This window comes from Glossina fuscipes, unplaced genomic scaffold, assembly GCF_014805625.2.
Source record: "Glossina fuscipes isolate IAEA_lab_2018 unplaced genomic scaffold, Yale_Gfus_2 112, whole genome shotgun sequence".
NCBI lineage: Eukaryota > Metazoa > Arthropoda > Insecta > Diptera > Glossinidae > Glossina > Glossina fuscipes.
Window position 1 is genome coordinate 7,149,802 of NW_023998455.1, and position 15,577 is coordinate 7,165,378.

At 34.0% G+C, this 15,577-nt stretch overlaps 1 protein-coding gene across 7 annotated transcripts in view; it reads left to right on the top strand.

The window, feature by feature from the left end:
• Window positions 1-9,711, top strand: part of LOC119639622 (G protein-activated inward rectifier potassium channel 3) — a 31,445-nt gene extending 21,734 nt beyond the window's left edge. For 5 of the 7 annotated variants that reach the window (XM_038037109.1, XM_038037114.1, XM_038037111.1 and 2 more), the window contains exons 2-6: window positions 4,316-4,430; window positions 7,284-7,814; window positions 7,884-8,073; window positions 8,144-8,380; window positions 9,266-9,711. In XM_038037109.1, coding sequence (XP_037893037.1) covers window positions 4,316-4,430; window positions 7,284-7,814; window positions 7,884-8,073; window positions 8,144-8,380; window positions 9,266-9,708 — 1,516 coding nt within the window. In that variant the 3' untranslated portion in view covers window positions 9,709-9,711. Of the gene's footprint in view, window positions 1-1,562; window positions 1,785-4,315; window positions 4,431-7,283; window positions 7,815-7,883; window positions 8,074-8,143; window positions 8,381-9,265 lie in introns of those variants that run through there. The other 2 variants (XM_038037110.1, XM_038037108.1) reach the window with 2 other exon arrangements.
• Window positions 9,712-15,577: the final 5,866 nt, after the last annotated feature.

The following is a 15,577-nucleotide window of genomic DNA, read 5'->3' on the forward strand; positions in this document are numbered from 1 at the left end:
CACTTATTTCTCGCTTGATTGTTATTTCACAGAGCAATTCATACGCTTTGCGTAACCGTAACTTTTGCATTCAAAGAATTATGTGTATCGACTAAGACTCAAGGATATGAGGATGCTCAAGGTTCTCTTAAGTCATTAAGTAATTCGAACGTTACCCGAGGATAATTCGCATTTTGCTTACTGTATTTATTTAGTTTTAGTCCGTTTGTTTCCATTACGTATATGTAGACGTGATAGGAGAATTTTTTTTTTTTTTTTTTTTGACTGATCTTTAAAGGGAATTTTTTTCTTATTTTTACTATTATAACTCTTTTTTTTTTATGATTCAATCATCTCTGCTGGGGTTGAATAAAGAAAGGAAAGAAAGTTTCCTTAATATATATTTCAAGTGCTTTGTCAATCTTGATAGCCAACGGTATCTTAAATTTGAGTGAACGCGTGCAAGAACCGAGGATCACCCCGAGCGATTTAGAATCACATTCTTAATCTAAACTTTTCTATTCATACGACCGCCTTGTGTTCCGCAATTTTTAAGATATTTTGATTAAATATGGTGCACTTTGACGTGTCTTAAGTCAAGGACGAACACTATAGAAAATGGCCCGTATCCGACCACTTTGAAAAGTCGTTATATAAACAATTGCGGGTTAACGTGGGATATTTCATTGTGGACAACGGTTCGTTGCGGACGAATGCAACACCCAAAACCACACTCGTAATCTAACTTGTCTGTCCGTACGCCCATCTTAGAAATTTGGTACTTTGCCGTATTTTGGACTAAGGACTAAACGCTATTGCAAATGGCTCACATCAGACCACTTTCAAAAGTCATTTTATGAATAACTGTAGGTTGGTGTAGGGCGTTTTATGGTTAGCCGCGGCACCCTTTAGTCTTTTCACTTGTTTTATTCCAAATATTTGATTTGATGTTAGGTAAATTATTTTTCTTGCACACTTTCCGCCGCTAAAGTAAAAAATATCTTTAAATTTGTGATTTGTTTTTGCAAACCCAATGAAAAGTCATTTGAAGCGTTTCCGTCGTCATTTCATTGCTCTTTTTCAATTAGTAGGGCGGCTTTTGAGTCTAAGTTTTAAACTGAAACACGTTTAAATTACTTGAAGAACTGAGACCGTTCAAGCAAATTTTTATACCCTCTTATCTTTAACTTGCGAAATATAATAAGCGGAGACTAAAAGTTCGACATAAATTCTTATCAAGGTTTGCTTCGATTAATACAACCTAAGACGCAACACTAAGTTCATTAAGCTTGTAAGCATTGAAAATCCTTCCAAAGAAGAAGTGCTACTTCTTTTATAAAAGATTTGCCCTAACCTCCAATTCGATTTTCAAAAAATACTGGACTTTTCACTTTTCTCCTTTGTTAGCAAAAGGTTAAAAATATTCCATTTGTGAAGCATCTTTTTTGTACAATATAAAACGTTTTCTTGCAAAGTGTTGTAGATCTACTTTACGCTACTGGTTTGTATATGGATAATATTTGACGAATATCGGCTTAAGTAATATGACCATTTAATGTTTCTTAAAGCAGTTTGTTTAAGCCGATAAGAGAATCATTTTTAATGCATTAGTTAAAAGAAATTTATAGTTTTGATGGCCTGAAATGGACTTGCACCACTTTCGAAGTTAACAACTTATGAAAATCAAACATTAATGAAATATTAAATATGGGATTTCAATTAAATCAAACCAAAGTTTTTATGAAACGTTTACTAAATAGGTTAAGAAAGCAAAATAAGAAGAATTTATGTGAATATCTCTGCAGGTAATGCCATATAAATTACTTTAACCACAACTTCATATTAATATTTGAAATTTTTTCATTTCGTTCATTATGTGAAAGTTTTTGAGAGTATGGGAGAGATGCGTAGAAGGAAAGTGATGAAGATGATAAGGGATAATAGATCCATCTTATGTAACATAATTTTTGACACTTGTAAAGTAATTTTGTTTGGAGGTCCGCCAATTACGTAACAAAGCCATGAAAATTTTCTAGGTTTTTTTTTGGAATCTGTTTACGGATGAAAAGCTCATAGCACATTGCGTTCATTGTTCCCATTAAGTACCATTTGATAAAAATGAACTTACACCACTTTGAAAGAAATTTTCACTATGCAGAGATTGGGTGGACGCTGTGACTCACAGTTGAAGACTGAGTAGCAAAATTGCTTGCTTGAACCTCGATTGGGATCATAGCAAAGAAAATTGTGGATTCTATAAGCCACACAACCATCATCGTCGTAAAGCTTAATTGAAGAGAGTAAGGGAAGGAGGAGGGTAACGGAAGACAAAGAGCAGATGCTACGGATTGAAAATTCGCTATAGCATTACTTGTTGCAGCTTATTTGTTAATTGCTTTGTTTCATCTTTTTCTAATATTCAAAATCAATTCCATTGTTTGCAATTGAAGAAAAGTTTTTCCTAATAAATTACACGTGATATCTCAACGAGTCGCAATTATATTCTAATTAGTGATTATTTATTATAATGAATTATAATTTTATTCATTTGCATTTTACATAACCGCCTACAATTGACGCTGGAGTTCTTTTTGAACCATTGTCCCTTTGTTTCGTTTCCCATAATTTAATAGAGTTGCGTTGTAGAGTAATAATTTAAACAGCTTTCAACTTATTATCATAAACAAACACACCTTTGTTTGTCTTTCACGCTTAAACTGTTGCCACGAATATAAGCGAAGGGAGCGATAGAGAGAGAAATAAATTTAATAATATAAATTATACGTAAAGAATGAATAATGGATTTGTTTTTAATTACAGCACGTTTCCAGCGTTATATAATTGATGAGAAACCATAACATTATTCTAAATGAAAACTTATATAAAATGAACAATAAATTTAGAAGAATTCAGAAAACACTTAAAGACTTGAAACATATCGCGCGTAATCAAACAAAGAACATTTACATTTAATAAATATTTATTAAATTTTCTTTTCTCTTTAATTTCTTAATCAATTCAATTTGTAATCATTTCAGTGAATTTAATTATGTTGAACGTTATTGCAAAAAAAAAAAAAAAAAAAAAAAAAAAAGAAGTAAGCTCATTATAGATGGGCAAGGTCGACCATTAGATACCCTGTACAACTTCGCCTAGTACAAAAGAGTGAATAACTCTTTTCGATAGCAAAACACCAAAAATTGCACATTATTTACCTGCAAAGGCATACTTTTTCTCAAATGTCTGCAGATTGGAGGATGCCCGAAGCATTCCCGAAGCATTCCCGAAGCATTCCCTACTTTGTAAAAATCATAAAAATTCATACAAGTTCTTCGCTAGAAAGGCTTGCTTTTCACGGTAACCCCTATTTATGCTGGGGTCTAGGAAATCGACCTATCTGGTCCAATTTCCTTACTGTTGATTTTTTTGCTGAATTGCTATATTAAACCTTTGTGTGAATGACTTACTGTCCATGAGAAATCTTATATAGGACGGGATCCATGAAATAGACCCCTGTGCATTAAATGTGGTCCACTTAATTTTTATGTCAAATTACTATCATCTACAAATTTTCATCCTGAGTATTCTTATATGCTGTGGTTTCCAAAAAAATAGACCAACATGGTCCAAATGCAGTAACATTGACTTCTTCATCAATTCACTCTTACGAACTAATTTTCACTTCAGATAAAATACCGATAATTATACCTTTTTAACATACAAAAATTCACATTTCGAAACAACTGTTATACGAGGGCGGGTTCAAAAAATCGCTCCAGGCGAATCAAGGCTTTCATACTAATTTGTAATGTCAAAGTGCTATTACTCAACAGGCTGTTTCATAAAGTTTTGAACATTTGTGGGCGAAAAAGTGGACTAATCGGGACCATTTTCAATAGCGTTGTCCTTGTGCCACAATTGCGACCTTTAGGTTAAACACAAATTACCCAAAGTGCTTAGATCAATTCAAAAATGATTCTGACTCGATTGGTGTAACAAAAGGCGGATCGGTCTTAAGCCCCTCCCGTTGTTATGTACGTCCGCACAAACTTAATACACTCATTCGCACAAGTGGTGTAGGGTATAAAAATGAAGCGTTTAAATCCGTAGAAGAAATTCCTGCTGAATTGAATTATTATCGTAAATATATTGTTCATCAATCTATTAATTCTTATAGCATTTCTTTACAACTGTGACAGGGTAGTCGTAGCAGACAGTATTGTTCCTAGACAGCTATATTAAATTTTAATCTCTTTTTTGTGTGTATGTATTTTAATGACGTATGTTGTGGAAAATTTTACAATGTTTTTCCATTTGTCTGTTTGTTGTCTTGCAGGTATCGCCAGACACGATTCAGTTCGCGACGTGTAAGAAAACGTGTAATATTCAAGCATGGTGATTGCAACGTGGTGCAAGGAAACGTAGCGAAAAGACGGCGTAGATATCTGCAGGTGAGTGCTGATGGAAAAACTCAACTCAATTTCGTCAACTTCATGCTCAATACTACAACCAGCGAACACAAATTAGAAAAGTGAAATGAGAAGATAGTCCAAGACTAGGTTTTAGGTTAGATATTGCAGCAGCTAACAAGTGTGTTCTCTTTAAATACAATGTTCACTTCGGATATTTATCCAAAGTGATTGCTATTTGGTGATGAAGGGGCTCCTTTCAATACTTGATTTTATTTTTACTTGTGCAATAGCTTTCCGAACGTAGACAAGAGGAATAAGCTCTAATTTCCCCTGAGGTAAATGTAAGTGCAATTAGCAGAAGAGGTTAGTTATAAGCGATTTAACAAAACTCATTCTTCTCTCTTGTTTGTGGCTGATTTGTACGCATAGGCTTTCCTTGAGTAAAATGCACCTGATCTTGACTAGAACTTATTGTACTTACGTTTACGAAGCCGTTCCAGCAATAAGGGCGAAAAATGATCGCAATCGACTTTGCATTGCAAGCTCGTGTTTATTAACAAAAAATTTTGTGGCTATTAGTATTCAAGAATCGCCTCAAAGTGGGGCTAACGCAATATTCTTAGTTGTTTTCTAATTGATTTATTTCTTCTTAAATGCCTTTCATCTGCTTTTGATTGAAATTTCAAGCGAATTGAATAATCAACTGCTATAACTTTTGTTTTTTCTATTTTAAAAATATTTTCTTATTGAAATTTACACGTCTTGATGACTATTCCGTATATCAACTGTGTTCGCATACACATATCCACACGTATACACACAAAGGTGTGTGAATCTGGTTAGAAGCAGTTCAAACTAACTCAAATTGGCTAAAATGTTTTGTGAGCGGATTGGATTTTTCCATTTTATTTTTATGTATATATACACATGTGTAGAGATGTTTCGGTATATGGATACTATTCCGCGTGCCCGATATAAGTGTACTAAGATTATATAATTTTCTTCTGCTACAAAATAAGTTACGGGGTAAGCGTTTTATACACTTTTCTAAGCCTGAAGATGGCCTGCGAAGTATTTCACGGTGTGTGTGCGAGCGTTTAAATTTAAAATATTCAAGACGTTGTGAATTCCAAGCTTGACAGAAATGCCTCCATTTACTTTTTCAACTTAAAATGAAGAGAGTTGGAAGAGAGTTCACGGTGATCCGGATCTCACATTTCCGGATTATCACTCAACGATTTGTGACTGTTCCGTTATTCCAAGCAAAGAAGTCTTCGTTAATTGCAGTCATTCTTATAGGTCAGATAGTTGCCTTGACTTTTAGAGTGAAAAATTTTAGATAGATGTACGCTATGGATGAAAATATTTACAATTTCGTGTTTCTTTTCAATACTCATTCTCGGTTAGATCTGCGTTGTCCAGCTTGTTCTTTCTACTTTTGCTGTTCAAACTTTTCCTTTTGTTCTGTTTTGTTTCTTATCATTCTCTTACCTTTCTTATTATTAATATTGCAATATATTCAAAACAATAAATTTTATGGTAAGGTGTGGATAGTGTCCCCCAATGGGGATAATATAACAATGCAAATAAATAAATGTAAACTGCACAAACTTGGAAGATTCATTAAGACAATTTAATGAACAAAAATAGATTCATTTCTGACTGAAAGTTCCAAAAAGGAATCACTTCCAGAAGGGAACTAGGCAAGAACCAGTTTAAGGAACAAAAATAGATTCATTTCTGAATGAAAGATCCAGAGCATCTGTTAACCTTTTTATCTCGTTGGCTTCATTTAGAAGATTGGGCTGGAAAAGGGTTTACGTGGTTCATCTATCTGACGAGATATTTTAAAGGAAGACGTTGTATTTGAATAATCAGATCACCATGAACTCTAGCAAACATTTCAATACTGTCTGTTCAGTATAATTGTGTGCCCTAAGTCCAAACTGATCAGCCACCCTGTAGGCGTGGACATATTGGTGGTCCAATGTTCAATTGTGTGCACAGAGAGAAGGAAAAAGTCAGTAGTATTCCTGGCTTGGGATTTCGGTGGTGCCCATTATCACTAAGAACGTTCGCGTAGTCTAGTGGTTAAGAAGCTCGATCATCAATTCCGTTCAATTTCCATTGTGGTGGGCCATACTTTAATTACGATTGATGTGGCCAGGATACCGGCCGCATCCTATTACTCTCTTCCCATTTCTTTTGTATACGCACATAGGAGATATTTACTGAGTAAAATCAGATTTGGTCCGCCATAGTGAATGGAATGAATGAGAACAAGTTCACTGCCATCGGTTTACACCTTTTAACGTCATAACTTTGGTTTAGATATAAAAATTCGATCTTCTCTTAGCACCTGTACGGTTGTTAGATAACGATTAACAACTGTTTGCTTGAATAAAAAAAAAAAATAAAAAAAAAAAAAAACAAGGAAAAAAGCTAACAGAAAGTGTTAACTAGATAATTAATAGCGAAACAATTAATGGAAGATGAAACTCGATCGAAAATGTACAATATAGGAAGAAGAAGAAATCTATTCAATGATAATGATAAATAATAAGTAAATAGGAATGAATTGTAAATGTGTTGCAGTAAAAAAGGTAGAATATGATCATACGATCATATAATTAGTGAATAGATAGCAATTTGCTGAAGGGGATCAGTTATATTATATATATATATATTATAAAGGCTTCACTTTTGCTGAGGTTTTATGTGTTTAAAGGACTTGTGAGGCCATACTTTAAACTTTTACTTTGGCGTTGAAAAGATTTCTAGCGGTGAGTTTGCGAAAATGTTCGCAAAACGCAATGAATGCGATGCGTACTTTTCGTAAGACGACTGAATGTCAATATTAACCCAAAGACTTTCTTAATTGATTTGTTTTAGGACATCTTTACCACACTTGTGGATGCACAGTGGCGCTGGACATTGTTAGTATTCGCTTTAAGTTTTCTCATATCGTGGGCATTTTTTGGTTTCATCTGGTGGACGATTGCCTATGCACACGGTGACCTCGAATGGATATATATGCGTGATTATCAGCCAGAATTAATACAAAATCAAACGCATCGTATGTGTGTAACGGAAGTGAGGAGTTTCACTTCAGCATTTTTGTATTCCATTGAAACTCAACACACAATCGGTTACGGCAATCGATTTGTAACGGAAGAGTGTCCCGAAGCCATTTTTACCATTTGTCTGCAATGCATTATGGGTGTATTTATACAAGCATTTATGGTTGGCATAGTATTTGCGAAACTATCGCGGCCCAAGAAACGAGCACAAACCCTGCTATTCTCCCGAAATGCTGTGATATGCCATCGAGATGGTGTGCCATGTTTAATGTTTCGCGTGGGTGATATGCGAAAATCGCACATAATTGAGGCTCACGTAAGAGCCCAGATAATCAGAAAAAAGGCAAGTGAAGAAAGATGATTTAACTTAAAGGTAATTTTTTTTCTTATCACATTTGTTTCTTCACTTTAGGTTACTAAAGAAGGTGAAGTGTTACCTTTCTATCAGCAAGAGTTACAAGTTGGTGCTGATGGCGGTGAAGATCGCTTGATGTTCATATGGCCTACAACCATAGTGCATAAGATAGACTGTAATAGTCCTTTGTACATGTTATCAGCTTCCGATATGCTCAAGGAACGTTTTGAAGTTGTGTGCATGTTAGGTGAGTTCTCAATGTATATACATTTTTTTTTTTTTTTTCAAGAATTTATAACGTGCTCTGGACTTTACAGAAGGTGTTATTGAATCGACGGGGATGACAACACAAGCTCGTAGTAGCTATTTACCTTCAGAGATTTTGTGGGGACATCGTTTTGTCAACGTTGTATCATTCCGTAAAGATACTGGAGAATACGAAGTGGATTATACCTTATTCAACAATACTTATGACGTGGATACGCCCTTGTGTTCAGCTAAGGAATTGGACGATCTCAAACTCGATTACGCCAAGAATAATAAAACCGGCTTTGGTAGGTGAAGAGACCAAAGAAGTTTTTTAATTTTTTAGTACCGATTGCATCAACGTTTACTGTCTTGCAAACTAAGCAGCTGATCGAAAAGGACAAAAAGGGCATAGTGGATTATTCTTTCGGCCTCTTTATCGGCCTCTTTGACAGTTAGTATCTCCTCATCATTTGAATCACTGATTTATTTTTTAGCCTCTCTGAGTTTCCTGACTTTCCCGCATTTTCTACTCTGCAGTAGTCTTATGTTCTTTGTTTAAGCGAATGAAATTTACTTTATGCATTCGGAGACGCTGCTAATAAATTTTAAATCAATTTTCTTATTCTTCGCCAGAATCCGTGCATGTAAAAAATGTTTAAGATCAGTTTCCATTGCGTTACTAGAAGTACGACTTTAGTAAAAAAACAGAGACCGAGTGACCAAACAGGCAAAGGATCTCGACTAATAACGCAACGCTCGTGGGGGATGCTATTGCTTTAAGAATATGTTTCTCTGGCGAAGTTAATTATAATAACAATAATAAATATGGTGGGGAATCTAACTTTAGTTCTAGCATATATTCTTCTGATCTCTGATCTCAATAGTAATAATAACAATATTTTCTAACACTTATTATTGAAGATAAAAAATACTCTTACATTTTTTTCTTTCGGTGTTCTTAGCAAATAGGGGAATAGATCCGCGTACACTTCTCGAAGAGTTAGTCAGAGTCAGCTATAATCTGCCGATATCTCTATGAATAGGTTCCTTGTTAAGAATTTACTCGCCCAATACAAGATGGACGTTAACTAGGAATGATGCGGAAGGACATCAAGACTTTTTTCTATTCTATAATCGATATTAGAATCTTTCAACTGTGTTTAATTAATAGTTGCTTCGTTTGCTTACAGATCGTGCCTTATCAGCCGGTTTGCTGCAACACATATCCTCCTCGCCCTCGTCACTGGTCGATCATATGGAGCCCGCCAGTGATGAGAGTTTAGATTCAAATCGTTTACAAATGCGATCTAATTCCATACCCAATGGTCATCTGCTGGCAGCTGACTTGGAGCCCTTAACAAATAATAACAATAATAATAATAATAATAACAACAACACGCCGTCATTTACTATGGGTGGTTCGAAAATAATACCAACCATTACTACAAATAACTATAAAAGTATTAATGAGAAAACAAATTCCATTAGTCATCACAATAATAACAACAAAAACCATAACAATAACAATAATCATAACAGTAGTACAATAATGCAGAATGCAAAAACAAAAGTTTCTAATACGCGACGTCTTTCCATAAAGCAAGATCAGTTACCCAGAGATTCGTTGTGCTGATAGTTTATAAAATATTTGTAAAAAGAAGAAAACCAAATCCAAGTAAAAGAAAAATTGAATAAGTCAAATTATATAATAAATAATACAAAAATATATATAGGGGGGACGGACGGAACTAAACTAATTTTTTATTCTTTAATTTTATTTTTTAACAGAAAATTAATTGATCAGAAAAAGGCCATATTTTTTATATAAATGTATTTAATATATTTAAAAATTGAGCTTAAGCTAAGCATAAGTAATTATTGTAAACATTAAATATTGAGAAAAAAAAAAACAAAAATAGAGGAAAACTATATGAATTTAAATTTTAATTTTAAAGAATAACAACGGATCGATCCCATATGAAATCTGAATATATCCGAAAAGCCATAAAATCGTAACTTGTATTCGTGTAAAAGGGTATTCTACGTTCAGTTTTTTTTAGAAAAATTCAAACTCAGCAAAACTTCAAACTAGATAAAGATCAACTCTCTCGTACACTTTCCATTTATTAATCGCCGACAAATCACTTAGTATAAATACAACAGTTAAATATAAAATAGAATCGCAGCTTTAATTAATTTTATTAAACACTGAAACGAATTTATTGTGCACTGCTTGCCTGTAGTTTTTCTTTTACTTCTTCTTCCTTCTTCCTAACCTCAATGAACAAATTCACAAATTATTGTCCAGTTTTAGTTAGATACAATTGTGTATAATATATATATATATATATATATATATATATATATGTATGTGTATGTATAAAACCTCTTGTGGTATTATTTTTTGTTATTTTCTTTTTACTATGTATAGTTAATATTAGGAATTTTCTTTTCAAAATGGACAATAACTTTAAAAAAAAAAAATGGATATATACACACACACACGCAAACACACAAAGAAATGTATTTAGAATAAAAATTTAACAAAAAAAAAAAAAAACCAAAAAACATTTGTTTACTAATATTTAGTTTATGGTTTGATGAGTAAGATTATCGTTTACATTTTTTTTGGCGAAACAAGTAAATATTTAAAACAAAAAAGTTGAAAAATAAAAATCAATTGCCTGAAATATATAGAAAAGAAAAAAAAAAAAAAAAAATAATGGAAAAGAAATTGACTTCAGCTTTTAATTTTTAGGACAAGAAAAATGAAGTCATTCGATAGAAGCGCCATAAGAGGCATTTATTTGTTTATCTGGAGGATTGGGACGAGGTTGAGCTATTGCATGTGACTTCGCTTTAAGTTCATGTGTTGTACGCCAGTTCGCATGCATCGAGTTGGGTCAAGGCTATCACAAAACTTTAATACTTAATACCAGTTCGGGCACGACATGTGTCGATTCGGACTATTTCTTCGAACCCTTCCCCCAGAGGGCAATATTATGAAAAATCATTACAAGGAATAGCTCTATTATGCAAAGTGGTGTAAAATAAAATAGTAGGCCCTGGCCTAATATGATCTTCTTGCTTGTGTTTTAAATCGATTCCTTTCCAGAAGATAGATTTATTTCTCTCTGTTTCTATATTCTAATCCTTAAAGTTAACACGATATCCGATCAATAACGAAAGAATGATAAACAAATTAAAATAAAAAATTTTCAACGACTTCTCCTTCGTCAGTGTATCGAGGCTATCTCAAGTGTACAATGCTGGTCTATCTTTAGAAAACTATTCGATCTCAATCGCCAATCTGTTAATAGCCTTCTAGATCATAAGTTAATAAGAGGCATTTTTAGTTGTCTGATCAGTTATTGTCCATGTAGCTCGTAGGTTTCTCTTGTTCCTGGCAATAATCACAGAGCGAAGTGTTTACTCCAGTTGCCTTTCAGTTGAATTGTACGCACACTTTTTGGGCCACGGTCCATCATTCAATACCCTACACCACTTTGCTATAATATATAATAAGGTGTTACATGAGAAGTGGTCGAAAAAGTTGTCCTATCCGAACCATTTTCAATAGCTCTCGTCCTTGGTCCAAAACTTCCTCAAAATATTTCTAAAATTGCGACTTGTATGTTGAACATAAGAAAAAAAGACGGATCTGTTCTATCTGACAGGCGGGTAGACGGGTGAATTGACTGGAGACAGGCTTAGGTCGGTTCAGAAACTGACTTTGAGTCGGTCGGTGTAATAAAAGGCGAGTGAGTCTCAAGTCCATATTAGTATTGTACAGCCGTACAATATTAATATACTTCTGTACTACAAGTGTTGGAAACGATAAAAATTAAAAAATATATATATATCTGTTTGGTACGCTAACAGCATAAAATATGCGGTAAGTTTTTATACTCGTCCTTGCAATGTATTGTCTCATTAACTTACAGTATTGCTCTGCTCTCGCGCATAATTTTTCTGCGCACACTCACCAAAAAAGTTATTTAGTGTTTACTATAAAAGCAAACATTTTGCCGCATGGTTAAGCGACACGATGTTTTCGTCTTTAGCGGAAGTGAGCCGAGATAAAATCAACCAGAGCTGCACATACACGGAATTGTTTTTCTAAGACTCATGCCGTTTTTTAAAAAAGAAAGTTTAAAAAATATTTGCAATTTCTAAAATTAAAGTCGCCTTTAAAGGCGTGAACCAGCAAAGCAAAATGGCCAACTATTTAGGTATATGCAAACAATCAGAAAGATTTGCGATACAATTCCTTCTTCTGAAGGCATTTGGTGAAAACCACAAAATATAGACGAAGAGAGTTGTCTTATAATTTGTTACTATGGAAAAGGGCTAACTATTCTACTTATTCTCTCCTTAAGCTCTTCGCTTGCCTGTAAGCCAGAAATAGATTTCCCGCTTATTTCCTTTCTTTTTCGATGCCATCAAGACGAAGTAAATACCTTGGATTTCATTGGTGCGCTCAATGGTAAATTAGAGATACTACTACTCCACTCTAAACTCTACATCTACACTAAGCTAAAAGTTCGTCTAAATCGAAGCAAGCATTCTTGAGTTGGAACGAAAAAAAACTTTAAATCTTTTCTTTACAGGTTCACCTGTATTAACCCTTCTTCTTATGTTATATTACATGGGTCCCTTTTAATTTAATTAGGACATAAGCGAAAATAACTCTGGTAATTTTGAAAATATTTCTAGTCACAAAAGAAACCGAAAGGAAATTTTTTAACAATAAATGTTAAGCTTATGCATCGTCTTCTCTTCTATTCTCGCCCCTATGTTATTTCACTCTTACACAAGTTTTACATGAATTATTAAAAGTACTCGTCTGCTCAAAGAGGATGAGTGAGCACAGAGTTGTCATCAGTTCCATTTTCTCTTTGCAAAAAACAAATTTTTAATAAAACGATGGGGAACTGACTCTAAAAAACTTTCTGTCTGCTTTCCATCGAAGAAAATGCGGTTCCATCGAAGAAAACGGTAGTTGTAAGCTACTCGTTACAGCGATTCGATAGTAGACAGCTATATACCGGCCCCTGATTTTGTGATTGCTTGCTACGAATCCGAAAGTTTGTTTTTCGTTTTAGTAGAGGTTCTTAGCAAACTACCGTTCGTTAAATCCGTTTATACTCGATCAATAAAAACACCGCTGAACCATATATACAATGAGAACAATTGGAGTTCGTACCTCATCAATATATCCGTAACTCATACAGCAGAGAAGAAACTATTTACATGTCCTTGTGTATAATGGTCTACGTAACAAAAACTGTGTGCATGGTTGTGTACCATGTAATTTTTCTAATAAAGCGAAAAACCAGCTTGTCGAGTTCATGGCAAACAAATAGTGAAAAAAAGCTCCTTACCTGTCCCTGATCGTCTTCTTAATATTTTTCTCTACAACCAATAAAAGTCACGAGTGGTTTCTCTATTCTTTTTCATTCTCTTTCGAAGAAGTAACAAGTAACAACTCTATTGTTATTCGTTCCCTTCGGGTTGTGTTAGTAATGCTTTTGCTATGAAAGCAAGGACAACATATATGGAAACTTCGCAGAATTTGATTATAATAAAAAGGAGGAGGAAGAAGAAGGATACGATTATTCATATCTCTCTCCCTCTAATATTACCTACGACATATTCTATTAGCGCTTGAGGGTAACGAGTTAGACCTCCGTATTTACATATTGTTCCTGTTTAAAAGAAAATTTTCGCATTTTCATTGCATATTTTTTGGATCTGCTTAATATTCAATTGTGGATTGTATTCACTAAACGCACTATTAGGCATACATGCAAACATATATAAAATAATAAAAGAAAATTGAAAAAAAAAAAAAAATGAAATGAGAAATGAGAATGCCATTGTCGAGCGGCCACTGCCGTTTCGTTTATGAAAAATCTAAATATCTGCCAGCATGTCACATGTTCACTGATATCCAAAACAAAATAACTATGCTTTTGAATGTACGGTAAGTAAAACCATTCCCAACGAGTGGTTATCAAAAGTTCGGTACAGCGTTATCTATGGCCGTGGTTACCTTTATGTACTATATATATATATACATACATACATCCATACACACACACACACATAGACACACGCTCACATTGATGCGTTGACATTGCTTCGAATTAAAAAAAAAAAAGAAGCAGATGACGGAAGAGATAAAGAATAATTATTTTTATGAATAGTATGATTAAATATCAAGGATGTCGCTTATTTTTTTTTTTTAAATCCAAGTGTTTAAGAAAAAGAAAAAATTTATGTATTAAAGAAAACATTTCTGAGAACAAATTTTTCCTTCACATTCCTGCTTTCACTTAAGTTCATCTTCTTTTTGCAGTACAAGTCAAAGCAAATAAGGTGATCGGAAGTAAAGGTACCACGACGATTACCAGTCAATGTCAGTGTTTGTAGCACCCATCCCTATCCACCTAAGTGACCAAATAGACAAAGGATCTCGACTAATAATTCAATGAACGTGGGCTCAAATCTCAAACGCGGTAGAGTTCTCAATGAAAATTCGATAGCCTTAGACGGTAATTCTTTGAGGTCATCAGGGCATCAACTTGTATTTCTCTGGCGAAATATAGTAATAATAATAATACTTAAGTTTTCGGAGAACTTCAAGTATTAAGGTATTGAACTTTATTCAAGTGGCTAAACTAATCAAAAAAAGAAAGAAGAAGAAAGAAGAAAAAGAAGAAGAACCAATAGTTAGCTGCTAGTACGCTTTCCACTTTTATTCTTTGCTTTTATTTCCTTGGGCTTAAGATTATTATAAGACCTTTATAAACCCTTCTATAAGAGCTTTTTCCTATCTGTGAGTCATTTCAGAATATTTATCGCAAATCGCAAAGCTCTCCGCCATATATCGATCAAAAATGTATATTTTAGTTCCACCATAGCAGAATGAAGGTTCGTTTACTTCTTATTTTGTGTTTTTCTGCTTGTCTTATGACCGAAGACTCCGGGGATATCCACGGTATGTGTAGCCTGGTGTTGGTCAGAAAGAAGTTGGGGAAAGCGAGAAAGATAAGAAGAAGGGACACAGCCCAGTAGGTGTATGCCCAATTAGAAAATTTACCAACTTGAAGACTTTATTTGATTTAGATTATGAAAGCTCAAAATCTCATAATCCTGAGACAAATCCGCTAACTTTCAACTGCTTGTATATAGAAAGCGAATAAAGATCAACTGTTGACTTCTGAGTTGGCGCGTATTACGATAGTCGGCTTACTTTCTCTACTCAAAAAATTTATTTATTTTTTCCTTATCAAAAGCTCCCTCAAGCGCTACCTAAAGTCCACTTCTATATGCGCATACGCGACTAATTTCATTAAACTTTAGGCATTGAAAAATGCTCGTTGCAGGTGACGAGAATTACAATTGTGGTCGCGAGCTGACTATAATATTCAAACCACCTTATTATTATCTTCTTATTGCGTTAAAAATGTTGTCTGATATTTGATTTCTTGTTAAAA